The sequence below is a fragment of the Accipiter gentilis genome, chromosome 9, assembly GCF_929443795.1.
Source record: "Accipiter gentilis chromosome 9, bAccGen1.1, whole genome shotgun sequence".
Classification (NCBI taxonomy): Eukaryota; Metazoa; Chordata; class Aves; order Accipitriformes; family Accipitridae; genus Astur; species Astur gentilis.
The window spans coordinates 42,741,707-42,757,385 of NC_064888.1; the positions used below are offsets into that span (position 1 = coordinate 42,741,707).

Below are 15,679 nucleotides of genomic sequence, written 5' to 3' on the forward strand. Positions count from 1 at the left end.
CTCCGCTCCCGCAGCCCTCCGCAGCTTCGGGTCGGGGTCCTTCTGGTCCCCGCGTCCCGTCCCCGTCCCCCCCGCCTCCAAAAAAAAAAAAAACCAAAAAAACACAAAAGCAAGAATACTATCGTATCGCTTGAACGCCAGCCGGGATGCGGGCTCCCATCGCCCTCGGTACCGCCGGGGTCCCGTGTCCCCCCTTCCCTGCCCCGCGACGCCGGGACGAGCGGCGAGGCCGGCGGCCGGGGGTGGGGAGGGGGACGGGGGGGGTCAGGGTCCCGTCGTCCCCCCCCCCCCCCCCCCCGGCAGCGGCCGCCGAGCGGGTCCCGGTGCCTCCCGGAGTAGTTCCAGGAGCATTTTCTGATCAACCCAGAAGTGCCTGAAACGCCCTGAGGAATCCCAGGAGCGCGCACAGCAATATGGTTATTACTGGATGATATTTGGGAAGAAAGTGCTAATGGGCAATCTGGTGTTTATTTTGAAACTGCTCACAATGATTTTTCTCCGGTAAAAAAGGCAGCGTGGCTGGGCGCACGGCTGAGTGGGTTTTGAGCATGGGCTCTAACAGATGGTGCGGAGCAGAGAGGTGCGCATCGCCCCTCCGCTCCCGGCGCCCACCGACCGGCCTGGGGGACCGACGGGCCCGGAGCAGCCTGCCCCCCTGCCCCCCTGCCCGCCCCCCTGCCCGCCCGGGGGGCTCCCCTTGGCCGCGACCCTGCCGGCGCTCGGCACCCCCGGGGCCGGGGGTGGGTTGGAGAGGGGCAGAGGCGCCCCCCTGCACAGCCCCCCCCCCCCCCCCCGGTGTTAATTAGCGGGGAGGGTGGTGATGATGATGATGATGGTGATGATGAGCCTAACGCCCAGCACGGCTCCCTGCGGGCGGCGCGGCCGCTCGGCCAGCCCCGGGAGGCGGCGGGGGCCGGTGGTGGTCGCGGAGCCCCGCGGAGCGGCAGGGCTGAGCTTTTTTTTTTTTTCTTTTTTTTTTTTTTTTTGGGGGGGGGGGGGTGGATAGGGAAGGGGGTGCCCCGCCGTAGCGGCGGCCCCACCGCCAGGTATTGTTTTGCAAAGAGAGGGGGGGATATGTGACAGCGCAGACATAACGAGCGGTCTGTGGCTGCCGAAATGTTTGTTGTTGCAGCGTGCCATATAACTTCTGGTGATTGTTACTTTTCCTCTGATGGAACCGCGTATTTATACGTGATTTATTTTTTATTTTGTAGCACAAACAGAAATCCATAAACTGTCGGTTCAGCGCCATTGACTCTTTGATCAGTTACTGGGCTATTTTTTTTTTCCCTCCCGTCAGTGAGGGGAGATTAAAAGCCTTTATTTTCAGCACTCTTGCTGCCGCAAAGGTACGGAGCCCAAATGAACAATAAAAGTGTACTTAAAAGGTATCCTCTTTGCTCCTTTATTCATCGGCAACGAAACTTAGAGCTGCCTATGTAAGCCTCTTAATTAGCCCACTACAGCGATTTCCGAAAACATTTAGCTGCTCTATACAAAGGAAATAAACCCACATTGTCAACTCGAGAGGGCTCCCGAGTTTAAAAGGGCTCCTCTGTAACCCATTGAGATAATTATTGAAGGGTTCCAACGCCTTCGTCTTTGTCAGAGGAATTGCCCTTCGCCTCTCAGCTCTGCTTTTCTGCGGGAGGAAATCGCGGCATTTTACTCCCGGAGGCGCTGAGATCCCAGCCGCGATTTTGGGGGAAAAGAAGTAGAAAGTTTCCTGCTAGCGGGGATGGGAGCGGAGCGGCAGGGGAAGGCGGCCGCGCCGGCGGCGGCCGCTCCCGCGGAGGAAGGTCTCGCCGGCTCCTCGCTCGGGGATTTGCGAAGTTAACAAAAATACTATACGCGGCCAGGCTTGCCTCGGCCGGGAGGCGTAAAGCACGCCCGGGGTGTTAAAAGCCGGCAGATCGGTGGAATGGTTTTAATTTCCATCTCTGGTATCTGATTTCCAGAACACTGGGAATTATTCTCCATTCTCACCTTCCTCCCCACCACCCCCGCCCCCTCCCCTGGAAAAAAAAAAAAAAAAAGAAAAAAAAAGAAAAAGAAAAAATAAATCGCGAAAGGTCTCTCCGGGGGAAAAAAAAAAAAAAAAAAAAAAAGTTGATTAAATCCAAAGCTAGTATGTAGCTTTCTGTCTTTAATTGCTGTGGTGCAATGCTGATAACACGTAGTTATCATCGGAAAAGTTGACCAAGACAGGTTAAATAATTTAATAAGGAACTGCTTGTAATTATGTTATTTACAAGGTATGACAGAGGTTTGAGGAAGAAACAGAAGCTGATCTCAGGGAAATGGACGGGTTTGGGTGACCCCTGGAGCATGGAGTTTGAATTATGGAGATGGGGGGCTGAGAGGTGACTATGGACTAGAGGAGAACAAGATGACTTTTCACCTCAGCACATTTAACTTTTAAATCCAAATAAACGTCTCGCGTTACTAGATCATCGCATTATAAAAGAAAAGGACTAATCCCGGCCAGTTTCGGAGTGCCTAGGAAGAGGACTGCCCTTTCCTCACCGAGGCAAAATATCGCCAAGAAAAGTTACGATGGGGAAAAAGTGCATTTCAAAATAAATCTGGGCAACTTGATGGGTTTTTCCCTCTCCTCTCTCCCTCGCTAAATTAATTATATCAAACATCTGCTCACATGACGTCGTACTTAATGCCACACACGCTATGTAGTGATGCCAAGGCTTCCTCGACCAGCAACAACACACCTCCTTTTTCGCTTTTTAAAAGATCCTCCGGTAATAGGTATCCGAGTCACCCGCTCAGGTAAATTAAAAGTAGGTGCGGTCTATCGGTTTAATACACCCCCCCGCCCCCGAGCAAGGGCAAAATACAAACTTGGTAAGTTGCGTGTTAAGGAAAAGCGTAAACTTTCTCACCTGTTTGGTCATGGAGTCTATTAGACGAACATACAGGTCCTGCTCTGTCCTAACTCCTGGGGAGGGAAAGCAGAGACAAATTCCTATCAGGATTTCAATAGCGAACCACCCAAATTACATAATGAAAGCATGAGGTCAGGCAATTAACTGCGACGGACAGGGATCGGCACTCGCGCCAGGCTTAAAAATAAAATGCAAAAACCCCAGCCACCCCAGAAAAGGCCAGAAACCACCTAACGGCGGGGTTCTCGCCCACTCCCGAGCCCGGCGCGGGGGGGGCCGTGCCCCAGAGCCCCCCGGGCGGGCTCGCTGCCGGCCCCGCGGCCCCGGGGCCGGGGGGGGGTTTGGGCGCCGGGGCTGAGCAGCCGCCCCCCCGCGGGCCGGCCTCGCCTTCGGGGACCCCGCTCCGCCTGGGCCGGGGCTCCGCTCTGCCCGCTCCCTGCGCTCACGCCGTCCCGGGAATTAGCATTAATTCGCGAAACTGGGGAAAAGTCACTTAAAAGTGCTGTTCTGCTGGAGCAGCGATCGATCCCCTTTTTTACTTTCCACTTCAAGACCGACCGGTTAATCATGTGAAGTACCATTGACTTATTGATCGTTTATGTTTTGTTTTCCTTATATGCCAAGGAAAGGGCCGTGTTTACACGCGTGTAATTTTAATCTCAAAATCTTTATATCCTTTTCCAAAAGGCCTTGAAAGGGAAAGTAAGACTTTTCTGCGGCCCGCGGACGTTCAAAAATGAGGTAGCGAGAACTTACCATTGCTATACAATAACTGAAGTTTATAATGAATTCCATTGTTAGTTTTTTCATTGTTTGGCTCCTGCAAGCAACGATAAATAATTACATTTAGCACGAAAAATACCTCCCTCCTCCTGACGTGCATTTTTCTCGTCCCTGAAGCGGCTGGGAATTAACAGTTTGCAGAAATTCAGCCCCCGGTCACTTTTGTGGAGCGCTGATGATGTCATTATCTCGGTGCAAATATGTCATGTTTAGCCGTTTTCCCCGCGTTAACGTAAGCTGGGGACGCGGCGGTGAGGTTCTGAACGCGGGGTCTGTCCGGAGCGGCCGCGGAACGGGGGGGACCCGCACGTGGTCCGGGCGCCCCGGGAGTACCGTGGGCTTGAAAATTATCTTTCCTCGATTAAATCACACCTAAACGCTTTGGGTGGGTTGGGGAGGTTGGGGTGGGTTTTGTTGGGGTTGGGGTTTTTTTTAAAAGAAGGGGGGGGGGGGGGAAGGGATAACAGGCAGACTTACTTTCTCTTTCTCCACAAAGTCCACAAAAGCTGTTCTCTCAATCTCCACTGGCTGCCCCTGCCTGTCGTACAGAGCTAAGACGAAGTGGAAAAAATTGGATTTTCTGAGATTGGAAGGCGGCTGTTTCTCGAAATGTGCCCGAGCCAGCCCCACGCCGCTGCGGGAGAAAACAAGACAAGGCGTGGGTGAGAGCGGCGGGAAGGGGCGCGCAGGCACCGCGGCCGCGGGGGGATGCGGGGATGCGCGGAGCGGCGCGGAGCGGAGCGGGGAGGCTGTAAGTGATACGGGGCGGGCGGGGGGGGGGGTGGGGGGGGCTGGGGGGGGGGGGGGATTTACGGCCGGGATGAGAAATACAGGAGGAGAAAACCGCCGGGAGAGGATTTGGCAGACGTACCTTTGGGCGGCCGTGTTAGCATCCACTACCCCAGCAGTATGCATCCATGAGCGGACGGGATTCATCCCACTGCCCAGCGGTTCTTCTTTCATGGTCGTCCCACCTCTTGGTATATTTTCCTGAATCCCAAACATTAAAACAAATTTGGGCGAAACCAGCTCCTAACCAAAAGGGGTTAAAATTGAGGGAAATGTCAGATACGGGGTGGGTTGGTTGTTGCTTGATTTTCTCTCTCTCTCTCTCTCTCCTTGGCGACTGGAATATAAGAGATGACTTTACTCCCTGTGATCAGTAGGAGAAAAGCCCAGTTCAAGTCTTGCTTCCTTCTTCAATCTGTCCTGTATTGGCACGACATAAACAATTTACTGAGTACTTCTGTGCAGCGAGTTGGATGGCGTTCCAGTTTGGTGGTTTAAAAAAAAAAAAAAAAAAAAAAAGGAAAAAAAAAAAAAAGAAAGAAAAAGTGTAACTGCAGCCGGCGACACTGCGAGGTTGCTTTTTTTTTGTTGTTTTTTTGGGGAGGGGGGGTAAAAGAATAAATATTTTTGTTGTTGTTTGCAGACGCGCTCAACGTGGTGTCATCCTAGTAAAACCGCCTCGGAAAAAAAAAAAAAGCTTCAGGACACTGCTGAATCGACCACTTTCTGGCAAGGCTCTCCTGCTCCAAAAGACAAATAAACGGAGGGGGGAGAAGGAAAAAAAAAAAAAAAAAAAAAAAAAAAAAAGAAGAAGAAGGGAAAAAAAAAAAAAAATACTGATTACCGCGGAGGTGTTCCCGGGCACACGGGAGAACGGGGCGCGGGCCCGTGGCGTCTCACGGAATGGACGGAGGCGCGCAGAGCCCGGCCCTCCCTCCCCGAGGAGCGCGCCCTTCCCCGGGAGCCGGGCCCCCGCCACCGCGGGAGAGGTGTCGTCACTGATGACGTGCGCGGTGGGCGGGGTCTCGGCCATATATGGAGCGTGGGGTTTAGGCACTCGCCGGCGCGCTCCCGCCCGGACCCGGGTCGTCCCCCCCCTCCCCGAACGGGGAGGGGGGGGACGACCCGGGTCCGGGCGGGAGCGCGCCGGCGCTGTCCCAAATCTCTTGTTCACCCCATGGCCCATCCCCAGCCCTGACACCCCCCCCCCCCCCCACGGGCCCCAGGACGGGGGTGGGCAGGGAGACGCGACCCTCGTGGAAGGGTCGTGGGGTTGTTTGGGGGGGAGGAGGCTGGGGACGGACACAGCGGAGGAGGGGGCTGCTGCGGGCCCCCTGCGTGGTCCTGGGTGGAGGCAAATAGGCGCGCAGGGAAAGAGATGGATTTGAAGTCCTGGTCCGCGCGCACATATGTATCTCTCTCTATCTCCGCGGCTATACGTCCGCCTTGTCCATATATATCTATATCCGCCTGGAGGGATGAGCTTTTTCCGCCCAGTGTGGGTTAGGACTTCCTTATTGTTTTATTATTTTATTATTTTGGGGGGGGGGGAGGAAGGGGGGGGGGGTGATTGCCGAGGTCCGCGCGCTAATATTTTAATTAATCGGTGAAAATCGAAGTCCGATTTGTGTTATCAGGAGACCCCCCGATCCTTTCTCCGAGGGGTGAGGAGAAAAAAAAAAAAAAAAAAAAAGATGTGTTAGAAAGCAATCTATTTTGCTGGTGTTGGGGGTTAATGACTATTGCCAAAGATAAGTGAATTATCAAAGCTGTTGCTCTACCCGATCTCAAAATCCATTACATTGCTGGCCGTCTAATTAAATACGTAAGTATAATAAAATCATATTTTATGACTATTTGAGGGTAATGAGATTAGTCTTTAGAAGCGATCGCCACATATTAAAGATGCCACTGTCTATAGAATGTTAATAACCTTAAATCAAAGTGTATGGAAACTATTCATGAGAAATTAAAAGAAAATTCCTGTATTCATAATCAGCCCGGAGCTTTTGAGGTACAGTAGAGCAGATTACAAAACCAAACACTTTTATCGCGGAGGGACGAGCGAACCAAAGTTCCCAAACAATGCGGTGCTCGGGGCGGGGATGGCATTTGGTGGCACCGACACATTTAGGGACCTCGGGCGGGCGCCGGGGGCCGGGGGCTGCCGGTCCCCCCAGCCCGCAAAATCCGCCCTCCTCAAAAGAAGGTAAAAATGCCCGACAACGCTATAATTGTCACGTATTTCCTAAAATGCACAGAACAATGCCGAAGTTGGTTCTTCCCTCTGCTAACGAAAGCGTAATGCTTAAAATCATTTACAGTATCTTTAATTCAGATTACACGCGCCAAGGCGATTTAAATCTGATTACCAAATTAGAAGGTTTTAAAACAAATCCTTTTAAATCTGATACTGTTGACTAAGGAGGGGGAAAAAAAAAAAGTTCCATAAGCCCATCACATAAGGTAACGATCCTGCCCCAGAAAGAAAGGGAGTTTTAAACCTTTTTGACAACAAATGCAGCTGCCCCACTATTTTGGACGATATTAAGCGAAAATGAATGCAAATCTGTGTTCAGAAGCCATCTGGCCAGAAATGGGGGAATCAGCTGCTCTTCACAACAGGCTCTGAGGCTGAATCTATTTCAGCTCATTTTCTAGATCATCTGGTCCTGCACCCAAAGCGTGGAAAATACGGTCTTTATCATTCACCAACTTTATCTTTTTTTTTTTTTTTTTTTTTTTTTTTTCCCCCTCACTCCGCGGCTGGCTGCGAGCTGCCGGCAGCCGGCAGCCCGCCCGGGATGCTCCCTGCCCGCTCCGCACCTCTCCGCACCTCTCCGCACCTCTCCCAGGCCGCCATCCTGCGGGGCACCATCCTCGCCCCCTCCCCAAGTTCTCCGCGCTCCGGGAGGGGAGGCCGGCCCGGGGCTGGGGCTGGAGGGGGGGGGGGGCGCGCTTGGAGAAGCGGCCGGGGCCGACCCCCCCCCCCCCCCTCCAGCCCCAGGTCCCGCTCTCGGGGAGGCCGGCAGGGCCGGGGCGGGGGGGGTCGTCCCGCCGCCCCGGCACCTTGCACAGGAGAGGCGGCGGGGGACCCCGGCCGCGGCCCGGCGCCGGGCGGGCAGGGGGTGTGAGCGGCTGCCGGGGGCGGCCCGAGCCCTCCCGGCTCCGCGGCCCTCCTCCTCCTCCTCCTCCTCCTCCTCCTCCTCGTCCTCCTCCTCCTCCTCCTCCTCCTCCTCCTCCTTCACCACCTCCTCCTCCTCCTCCTCCGGCGCGGCGCGCCAAGTCTCCCTTTTGTGTGAATTTACGGGGTGAGGCTTCAGTGATCCCCCCGCAAATTTGCATTTAAATAGCGACATCAAGCGATTCGCGTGCCACACACCAGTGGGCTCCCAGATGTCACGGCGGAGCCGGTCAGATGGCCGCAGCCCAGCTGTCCCCGTCCCCCCAACCCCCACGACCCCCCCCCCCCCCCACCCAACCATCACCACTAACCGCCCCCCCCTCCGCCCCGACCCGGCCCCGCTCCGCGGCCCCCCGCGCCCGCTGCGCCCCGCCGCCGCCGCCGTGCCGGCACCGCCTGCCGCGGGCCGGGCGGGGAGACCTCCGCGGCCGCGATAAATCACGCCTGGGAGCCCGGCCTCCTTCCCCCCCCCCCCCCCCGCCTCTCGCCCCGCACCGCATAATAACACATAATCACACGCTGTACGTGGATCGCGCGGATTAAAATTGATAGCCTCATTGCCACGGCCGGTACAGGATCCTCCTAAACTTTATTATTATTTTTATTTATTTATTTATTTATTTGGTTGTTTTCCTCGGGACAATCCCCTCGGGACTATTATCTTAATCATTTCACTCCTTTTTTTTTTTTTCTTTCTTTCTTTCTTTCTTCCCCCCCCCCCTCCTTTTCTCCCCCGTTTCACATTTCAAACCACAAAAGTTTCAAGCCCGTATTTACTTTCCCGTGAATTCCGTCGCGGACCCGTGTGGGCTGCCGGCCCACGGCCGGCCACCCCCCCACCCCCCCCCCCCATCCCCGGAGCTGCTCCCCCCCCGTAGAAACTTTCCCAGCGGAAAGTTCCGCGGGGAGAGGCGAGCGGCGGCCCCGGCCCTGCCCTCCGCCAGCTCCCCGCTGCCTTTGGGGGGGCTCGGCCGGGCCCCGCGCAAGCTCGCCGAGGTGCATATTTCAATTTTATTGTTTGAAGGCGCCTTCATTGCTAAGGCGCTCGCTTACGGGAGGTGTAATTTATGCCCGGTTTAACCGAAACAAATCTCCGCTAACTCTTGCTTCCTGCGCCGCAGAGCAGCGAGAAATGTGTATTTTCGGGTATTTTCAGAGGAGCGGCGGGGTGCCCAGGTACGGCGGCTCCGCTGCCGGGGCGGGGGCCGGGGGCCGGCGGCTAATTCAGGGCGTCCGTTCACGGGGGGAGGCGCGGCGGAGGCGGGGAGGGGGGTATGTAATTAACGCGGGGGCTCAGCACCGCGGAGGGCCCGGCCCGGCACCTTGCGCGGGGCTCCGCGCAACCTGCGCCCACGGCGGCCGTGCAGAGGCCCGGGAGCGGAGCGGAGCCGAGCCCAGGGCGAGGGCTGGGGGCTGCCGCCGGTGGTTTAGGACCGCGCAGCCCCCCTCCTCCCCTGGCAAAGGCACCCCCCCCACCACCCCCCCCGGGTCCCGCAAAAGGCCAAGTTTGCGGGAGGGCGCAGCGGGTTTTGGCCCCTCGGGCTGCCCCGGCTCCGCTCGCCGGCCTCGCCCGCCTTTCGGGATTTCTTTTTACCCCGCCTTGGGCTGGTGTCAATATTCCAATCCGAATTCCTGAGCATCCCGGGCCCGGGGATAAGAAAAAAAAAAAAAAAAAAACCCACAACAAAACGGGTGGTAAAAGCGAGCGGGGACAGCGGTGCGGTGCCAAGACCCGCATCTGCCGCCCGCCCTGCGGGTCGGGCCGCTCCGCGCTCCGCGCAGGTCACCGCGGGGCCGGTGCTGGGAGCGGGACGGTGGAGGGGGGGACACACACACGGGACAGACACGGGGACGGGACGGACACCCCGTCCCTATCCCTGCCCGGGCCCTTCGAGCAGAGCCGTCGGGGCCCTTTCGGCGGACCGTGCGCGCCCCTTTGCGCGCCCCGCGGACAGGCTGCGCGGTGGGTGCTGGAGCCGCCTCCCGGTAAAGAAACTCCTCGTCGGTGCAGGGTTTTTTTACTCAAACCGGCGCTTGGCCCTGCGCTCCTTTAGGAGCGCGTTGGCGGTCCGGCGCCCCAATATTGTTAAATCAAGAATTAGCTCTTAAAAAAAAAAAAAAAAAAAAAAAAAAAAAAGCTTAAACTTTCTCCGTGCCCGAATGCCAACCCCGTGCGTCCAACGAGAGCTTTTCCTCGGAAGGGAAAACTCCCCGCGGCTGCAGCCCGGCTCCCGGCCGTCCGACGGCGCGGCCCGGGCGCTGCCCTGCCCGGGGGCGGGCGGGGGGGGGGGGGGGGGGATGCCGCCCACCGCCGTTTCCCTGCTCCCTGGGGCCGGGACGGGGGGGGCGGGAGGGGTGGGGAGGAGGTGTTTTTTTTTTTTTTTTGGGGGCGGGGGGACACGGCACGAGGCGGCTCCCCGCCAGCGCGGCGAGGGGAAGCCGCCCCCGCGGTGGGGTGCGGGACGGGCGCGGGCGCGCAGCCGGGGCCGCGGGGAGTTGGCGGCCGGACAGGTCCTGTCGTGCGGCGAGAACAATATAAACCGACTCCAACTGAACAAACAAGGATCGATCAGATAATTTCAGATATTATAATTGGCTTTAATTAAACACACTTCGTTCTAATTAACTCTGAAATTTTAGCATGCTTTGGGACGTTGGTGTCTGATTTGATATTGTCAGTCCAGATGTCCTAATAAAATTCAATCCTCCGCTCAAGACTTCAATATTCACTAAGAACAAAATGCAAATTAAATGTAAAACCTAAAGTATCGCCAAAGGTATAATCAAGAAAGGTGTCTCAAAACTTCTCACTTTTTATTACGCAGTAGTTAGAAAATGCAGATTACATCCTAACAAGACCTCTACTGAATAATAGAAACCTTAACCCTTTCGTGGCCGAGGCTGCCTCTCCCCGACGCTCTGCCCCGAAGGGCTCCGCTACCAGCCCCCGCCGGCCCACCGGCCCGGGCCCCGCCGGCCCGGGGCTGGGGGGGGGGCCGAGGGCTGCACGAAACGCCGGCCCGGCCGCGGAGAACCGGCGGGAGCCCCGCGGAACGGCGAGCTCCTGGCCGCCGCCGCACCGCCGGAGCAAAACTTTCCGCTGTAACGAGTACTTCTCTCCCCGAGGCGGCCAGCGGCGCGGGCCCCGGCCCGGCCCCGCCATCCCCGTCTCCCCGTCCCGCCGCGGTAGGCGGCGGGCAAAGCCCCGGCGCGGCTCCGGTACCGGGCACCGGGGCAGCGGGCACCGGGGCAGCGGGCACCGGCGTAGCGGGCGCCGGCGTAGCGGGCGCCGCGGCTCCCCTCGGCGGGAAGGTCCCCGGTCCCCGCGGCCCGGAGCCTTGCCGCTGCGAGCCCCGAGGGTCTGTTAAATAACTCGAGCCCCGGGAGCGGGTCGGCGGGGCGCGGAGCGGCGGCGGAGCAGCCTCCCGGCCCCGGCGAGAGCCCCGGGGCGCGGGGCCGGGGGAGCCCCCGAGCTGCGGCTCCCGGTCGAGCCGCAACCTTCCTCCGCTCGCAGCGGCGGGGCGAGCGGCGCTCGGAAAGCCGGGCTATTCCCACATTAAACGTTTGTATGTTTTCCATGCTAATGGAGTCACTTAGAGCTGTCGCTAATTTAACTTTTTAAAAAGGCCGCAGCGTGGCGATTTGCATTTTCTTTAGGATATTGAAATGAGGAGGAAACCGCTGGGCGGTGAGGCTGCCCCGAGCGTAGCTGGGGGCCATGCAGAAATAAAAACAGCTCAAGAAAAGAAGAAAGAAAGAAACCCTCTTCTCCTCCAGACTATTAATAAGCAATTTGTCCCGCTGAAATTTACATTGCAAAGACAAACGGGTCGGGGCGCCCGGCTGCCGCCCAGCCCGGCCGGGGCCCCCGCCGCCCCCCTCCCGCCCCGTTCCGCGCTTCTCCCCCCCCCCCCCACCCCCGGCGCACTCCCCCCCCCCCCCCCCCCCGGCCCGACGTGGCTCCCACTTTCATCGAGAAGCCGCGCAATTCCCGCGGCTGGGGCGCTTTCCCCCGGCTTGGAATTGCCGAGGCGTTTCCGAGCGCTCGGTGAAGAACCGCGGCCCCGGCTTTTAGGGTCAACAACAAGTGCTGAGCTCGCCGATTCTCGCCCCAGATTCTCCCCCCCCCGCTCCCCGTCTCGCCGCAGAGAAGGCTCTAGCGTGGGGACGGTGTGCCATCTACAGGACGCTGCGCGGCCGGCCGCGCAAGGCGCCCGCCGGCCCCCGCCGCCGGCAGCACCGACGTGCCCGCTTCCCCCCCCCCCCCTGCCATTTTGGTTACGAAGCATCGATTATTTGTTATTTGAACTTCGAAACGCCGGATTAAAACTTTGCGGGCGGCGGCGCCGCCTGCGATTTTTTTCAGGCGTCGGATTAGAAGATATGAAATGTAAAGATAACGCCATTTGATTTGTTAGTCTAACTCCGCGATTTGAGAGTTGATGTCCCCAAAGACCAGGCTAGCTTTTTCCCTTTATTTATTTTTATTAAAACATCAATCTACTCCGGAGCTGGGTGAACTCAGTTTCACCTAGAGAACATAAAATTCTCCATACCAAGGAAATAAGCACCTTTCATAAATCAACAGTATTCCTGACAGATCGATCAATTTTTGGTTGTTAATCCGAAAGGAGGAGTTTTAATTGCTTCCTGCCTTTTAGCCCGGGCACCTCGCCGCGTCGGCTCCGGCAGCGCCCGGCTTCTCCCCTTTTGTGCTCGGCGGCGGAGGGGGGAGAAAAGCCCCGGAGACCCGGCCCTGCCGCCCAAACCCCGCGCAGCGCAGCGCAGCGCAGCGCAGCGCCGGCCGCGCTCCGCCCGGGCCCGCCGGCGCGTAGCATCCCCCCCCCAACACCACCACCCCCCCCCCCCCCCCAAACCCACCCCCCTCTCCCCGCCGCGCTACCTGCGCGCAAAGCGGCCGCGGAGACACTGCGAGGGGGGTGCGCAAAGGGCGCGCAGAGGCGCGCACGGTGCCCGCGCACGGCCCGTCCCAGGTAAGCGGGACCCCCCCCCATCCCCAGCTCCCCCCCCCACCCTCCCCAAACCCGCCCCGCTCCCCCCCCCCCCCCCCCCCCGCGCAGAGGCGCGCAGCCAGCGGACCCCGCAGGAGCGGGACCCGCGGACGCGGGCGCTTACCTTTGGCGGACTAATTAAAGCCGGGGAGAGGTTTTCCTGGGGAAAGCCCCAACCCGGGCGGAGGGCAGCGTTTATTGAGGAGGGGAACGGCGGAGGAGTGTGCGTGTGCTCTTGCGCGCTTTAATACACTACTTACCCACCGCAGCCTCGCCGAGGCTCTGTGGGGCACGGCGGTGCGCGGAGCGCAGCAGTGCGCAAGCGCCCCCCCCGCGTTGCGCGGGCGGGAGGCGGGCGGGAGGCGCGGGGCGCCCGCGGGGGCGGAATCGGCGGAGTGGGCCCCCCCCCCCCCCACCCCCGGGGGTGGAGTGGGGGGGCGGGCGGACCGAGCCCCGTCCCATCCCATTCCGTCCCGTCCGGTCCCGTCCCGTCCCGTCCCGTCCCATCCCATTCCATCCCGTCCTGTGCCGTCCCATCCCATCCCATCCATCCCATTCCGTCCCGTCCGGTCCCATCCCGTCCCATCCCGTCCCGTCCCATCCCATTCCATCCCGTCCTGTGCCGTCCCATCCCATTCCGTCCCGTCCGGTCCCATCCCGTCCCATCCCGTCCCGTCCCATCCCATTCCATCCCGTCCTGTGCCGTCCCATCCCATCCCATCCATCCCATTCCGTCCCGTCCGGTCCCGTCCCGTCCCATCCCGTCCTGTCCCATCCCATTCCATCCCGTCCTGTGCCGTCCCATCCCGTCCCATCCCATCCCATCCCATCCCATTCCATCCCGTCCTGTGCCGTCCCACCCCGTCCCATCCCATCCTGTCCCATCCCATCCCATCCCGTCCTGTGCCGTCCCATCCCATCCCATCCCATTCCATCCCGTCCGGTCCCGTCCCGTCCCGTCCCATCCCATTCCATCCCGTCCTGTGCCATCCCATCCCATCCCATCCCATTCCATCCCATCCTGTGCCGTCCCATCCCATCCCATCCCATCCCATTCCATCCCATCCTGTGCCGTCCCATCCCATCCCATCCCGTCCTGTGCCGTCCCATCCCGTCCCATCCCATCCCATCCCATCCCGTCCTGTGCCATCCCATCCCATCCCGTCCCGTCCCATCCCATCCCGTCCCGCTGCGGTACCGCAGACATCCCCCAACCCAGGGGGCCCAGGCTGCGCCCCATCCCACGGAGCGGTCACCCGGAAAGTCGGGGGTCGAGAGGGCGGTCAATTCTCGGAGGTAAAACACTTCAGAAAGGCAACAGTTTTGTCCTGCGGGGCTGCAGGCTCCAGGGGTGTTCCGCGTGGGAACTTACCGCTCCTAACTTTTCGGTCACACTCAGGAGCAAAATTGCTGGAGAGATGCTGGGGACATCTTTTCAAAGTGTTTAACTGTTTTCATTTACCCACCCCAGCTCGAGCTGATGCTTACAACTCGCGCCCCTTTGTCTTATCGGGCGCGATGCTGGCAGGTACTGGGCTGCAAGAACTTCTCGGCTGCGCTCATCCGTGATTTTGAGCCGCCTGTGGCTGTACCGGCAACGCGGAGTGCAAAGAATGCTACTGGCTAGAAGAAATTTTATTTTGTTTATTTCTGCTCTTCCCCTCCCTCTCCCAGTTTAGGAGAGGAACTCTTGCAGCATTGGTTCATCTTCGAGGAGGGGATAGCCGCCGTGATATTTAGCACGTTGGCCGCTACGGTGGGTACTTTCTAGTGATCCAGCACCTTTGTACGTGATGCACAGTTACGAGATGTGAAGGTGTTCAGAAAAAAAAGTAACGGTTTCCAGGTCAGGCAGATTCCTGCAGTGAAGTGAAGCCACAGTTTAGGATCGGAGCTACATTTATAAAAAAATAAGCCCATCAGTGTTGACCTTGCTTATAAATTCAAGTAACATCCACCTTTAGGTTTGTTCTGACAGCAGCAGCTTTCTGGTTTGGTTTTAATTCGTACAGAGTGGTCGCTTTTAGCAGCCGGGAGAGGAGAGGGGCTGCTGGCGGCTGGGCAGGAGCCCGTCTGCGTTGGTTTGGAGGACGTCAGACCCGTGCCCGGAGCGGGCGAGGGGATGCTGGCCGTGGCCAACGCTACCCTTGGCGCCAGCGTCTGTCGCAGAGCTTTCCACTTGTCCCGGGCAGGGGCACCTCACGGGGCTGCTTCTGCTGCGTTCGCCCACGGACAAGCTCGGCTGCTGCTTACACCGGTGTAAGCGCTTGGGAAAAGGCTGTCCAGATGTGCCAGAGGTGTTTAAAGTTGGGTTTAGACCTTGACAAGACAACACAACTCTGGTCCCGCTCTCCCGTGTCCCGATGCGGCACCGCTACAGGTGGAGGTGCTTCGGCTTGGCGTTTCGTGGAAGGATTTTCACGCCTGGCCTGGGGCTTGGAGGGTGGACCTGGGGTCTGGTGAGCCAGCAGGAATCACCGACGGTGGCCTTAGGAAGTCCACTGGGGGAAACCGGAGGATCTGAACGTTTGGTTTGTTTTACAACATACGCATTGCATGGGTTGGTAAAATTCTGGGGGTTCCTTCAAGGGAAGTTTATACATCTGGAAAACCGTGAAAAACGCACAAATTTTAGCAAGTGTTCCTGACCGGAAAGAAGAAAAGAGCCTCTGTGGGCTTTGTGAAGTCAGCATGGATGAAATCAGGAGGCAGAGACACAGGGAGAGCTGGTCGTTCCAGGCCTGAGCCCTGCTGCTTCTGCCCAACCCAACACCTCGCCCCAAACCAAGAAACAGTCTGTTGAAAAATAGCCGTGAATTTGCTTTCATTACACAGTAACTACTCTTCGCATGGAGGCTGAGCTAGTCTTATTAAGATAGATAGGTGTTCACAAAATATTTATAAAGCGGATTCCTCGACAGCCCCACGCCGTTCCCAAGGCAGGCGGTCTGCCCTCGCAGACTGGCATCGTGCCCTCCCTCAAATCTTCACCTTCAAACCCCCGCACCAAG

The 15,679-nt window shown here is 58.4% G+C and overlaps 1 protein-coding gene across 11 annotated transcripts in view; it reads right to left on the bottom strand.

The window, feature by feature from the left end:
- The window catches only part of EBF3 (EBF transcription factor 3), a 120,155-nt gene extending 115,322 nt beyond the window's left edge, over positions 1-4,833 (bottom strand). For all 11 annotated transcript variants that reach the window (XM_049809902.1, XM_049809899.1, XM_049809898.1 and 8 more), the window contains exons 1-4: positions 4,555-4,833; positions 4,161-4,317; positions 3,657-3,720; positions 2,898-2,953 (exon numbers count right to left, since the gene is read on the bottom strand). In XM_049809902.1, coding sequence (XP_049665859.1) covers positions 2,898-2,953; positions 3,657-3,720; positions 4,161-4,317; positions 4,555-4,688 — 411 coding nt within the window. In that variant the 5' untranslated portion in view covers positions 4,689-4,833. The remainder of the gene's footprint in view (positions 1-2,897; positions 2,954-3,656; positions 3,721-4,160; positions 4,318-4,554) is intronic.
- Positions 4,834-15,679: the final 10,846 nt, after the last annotated feature.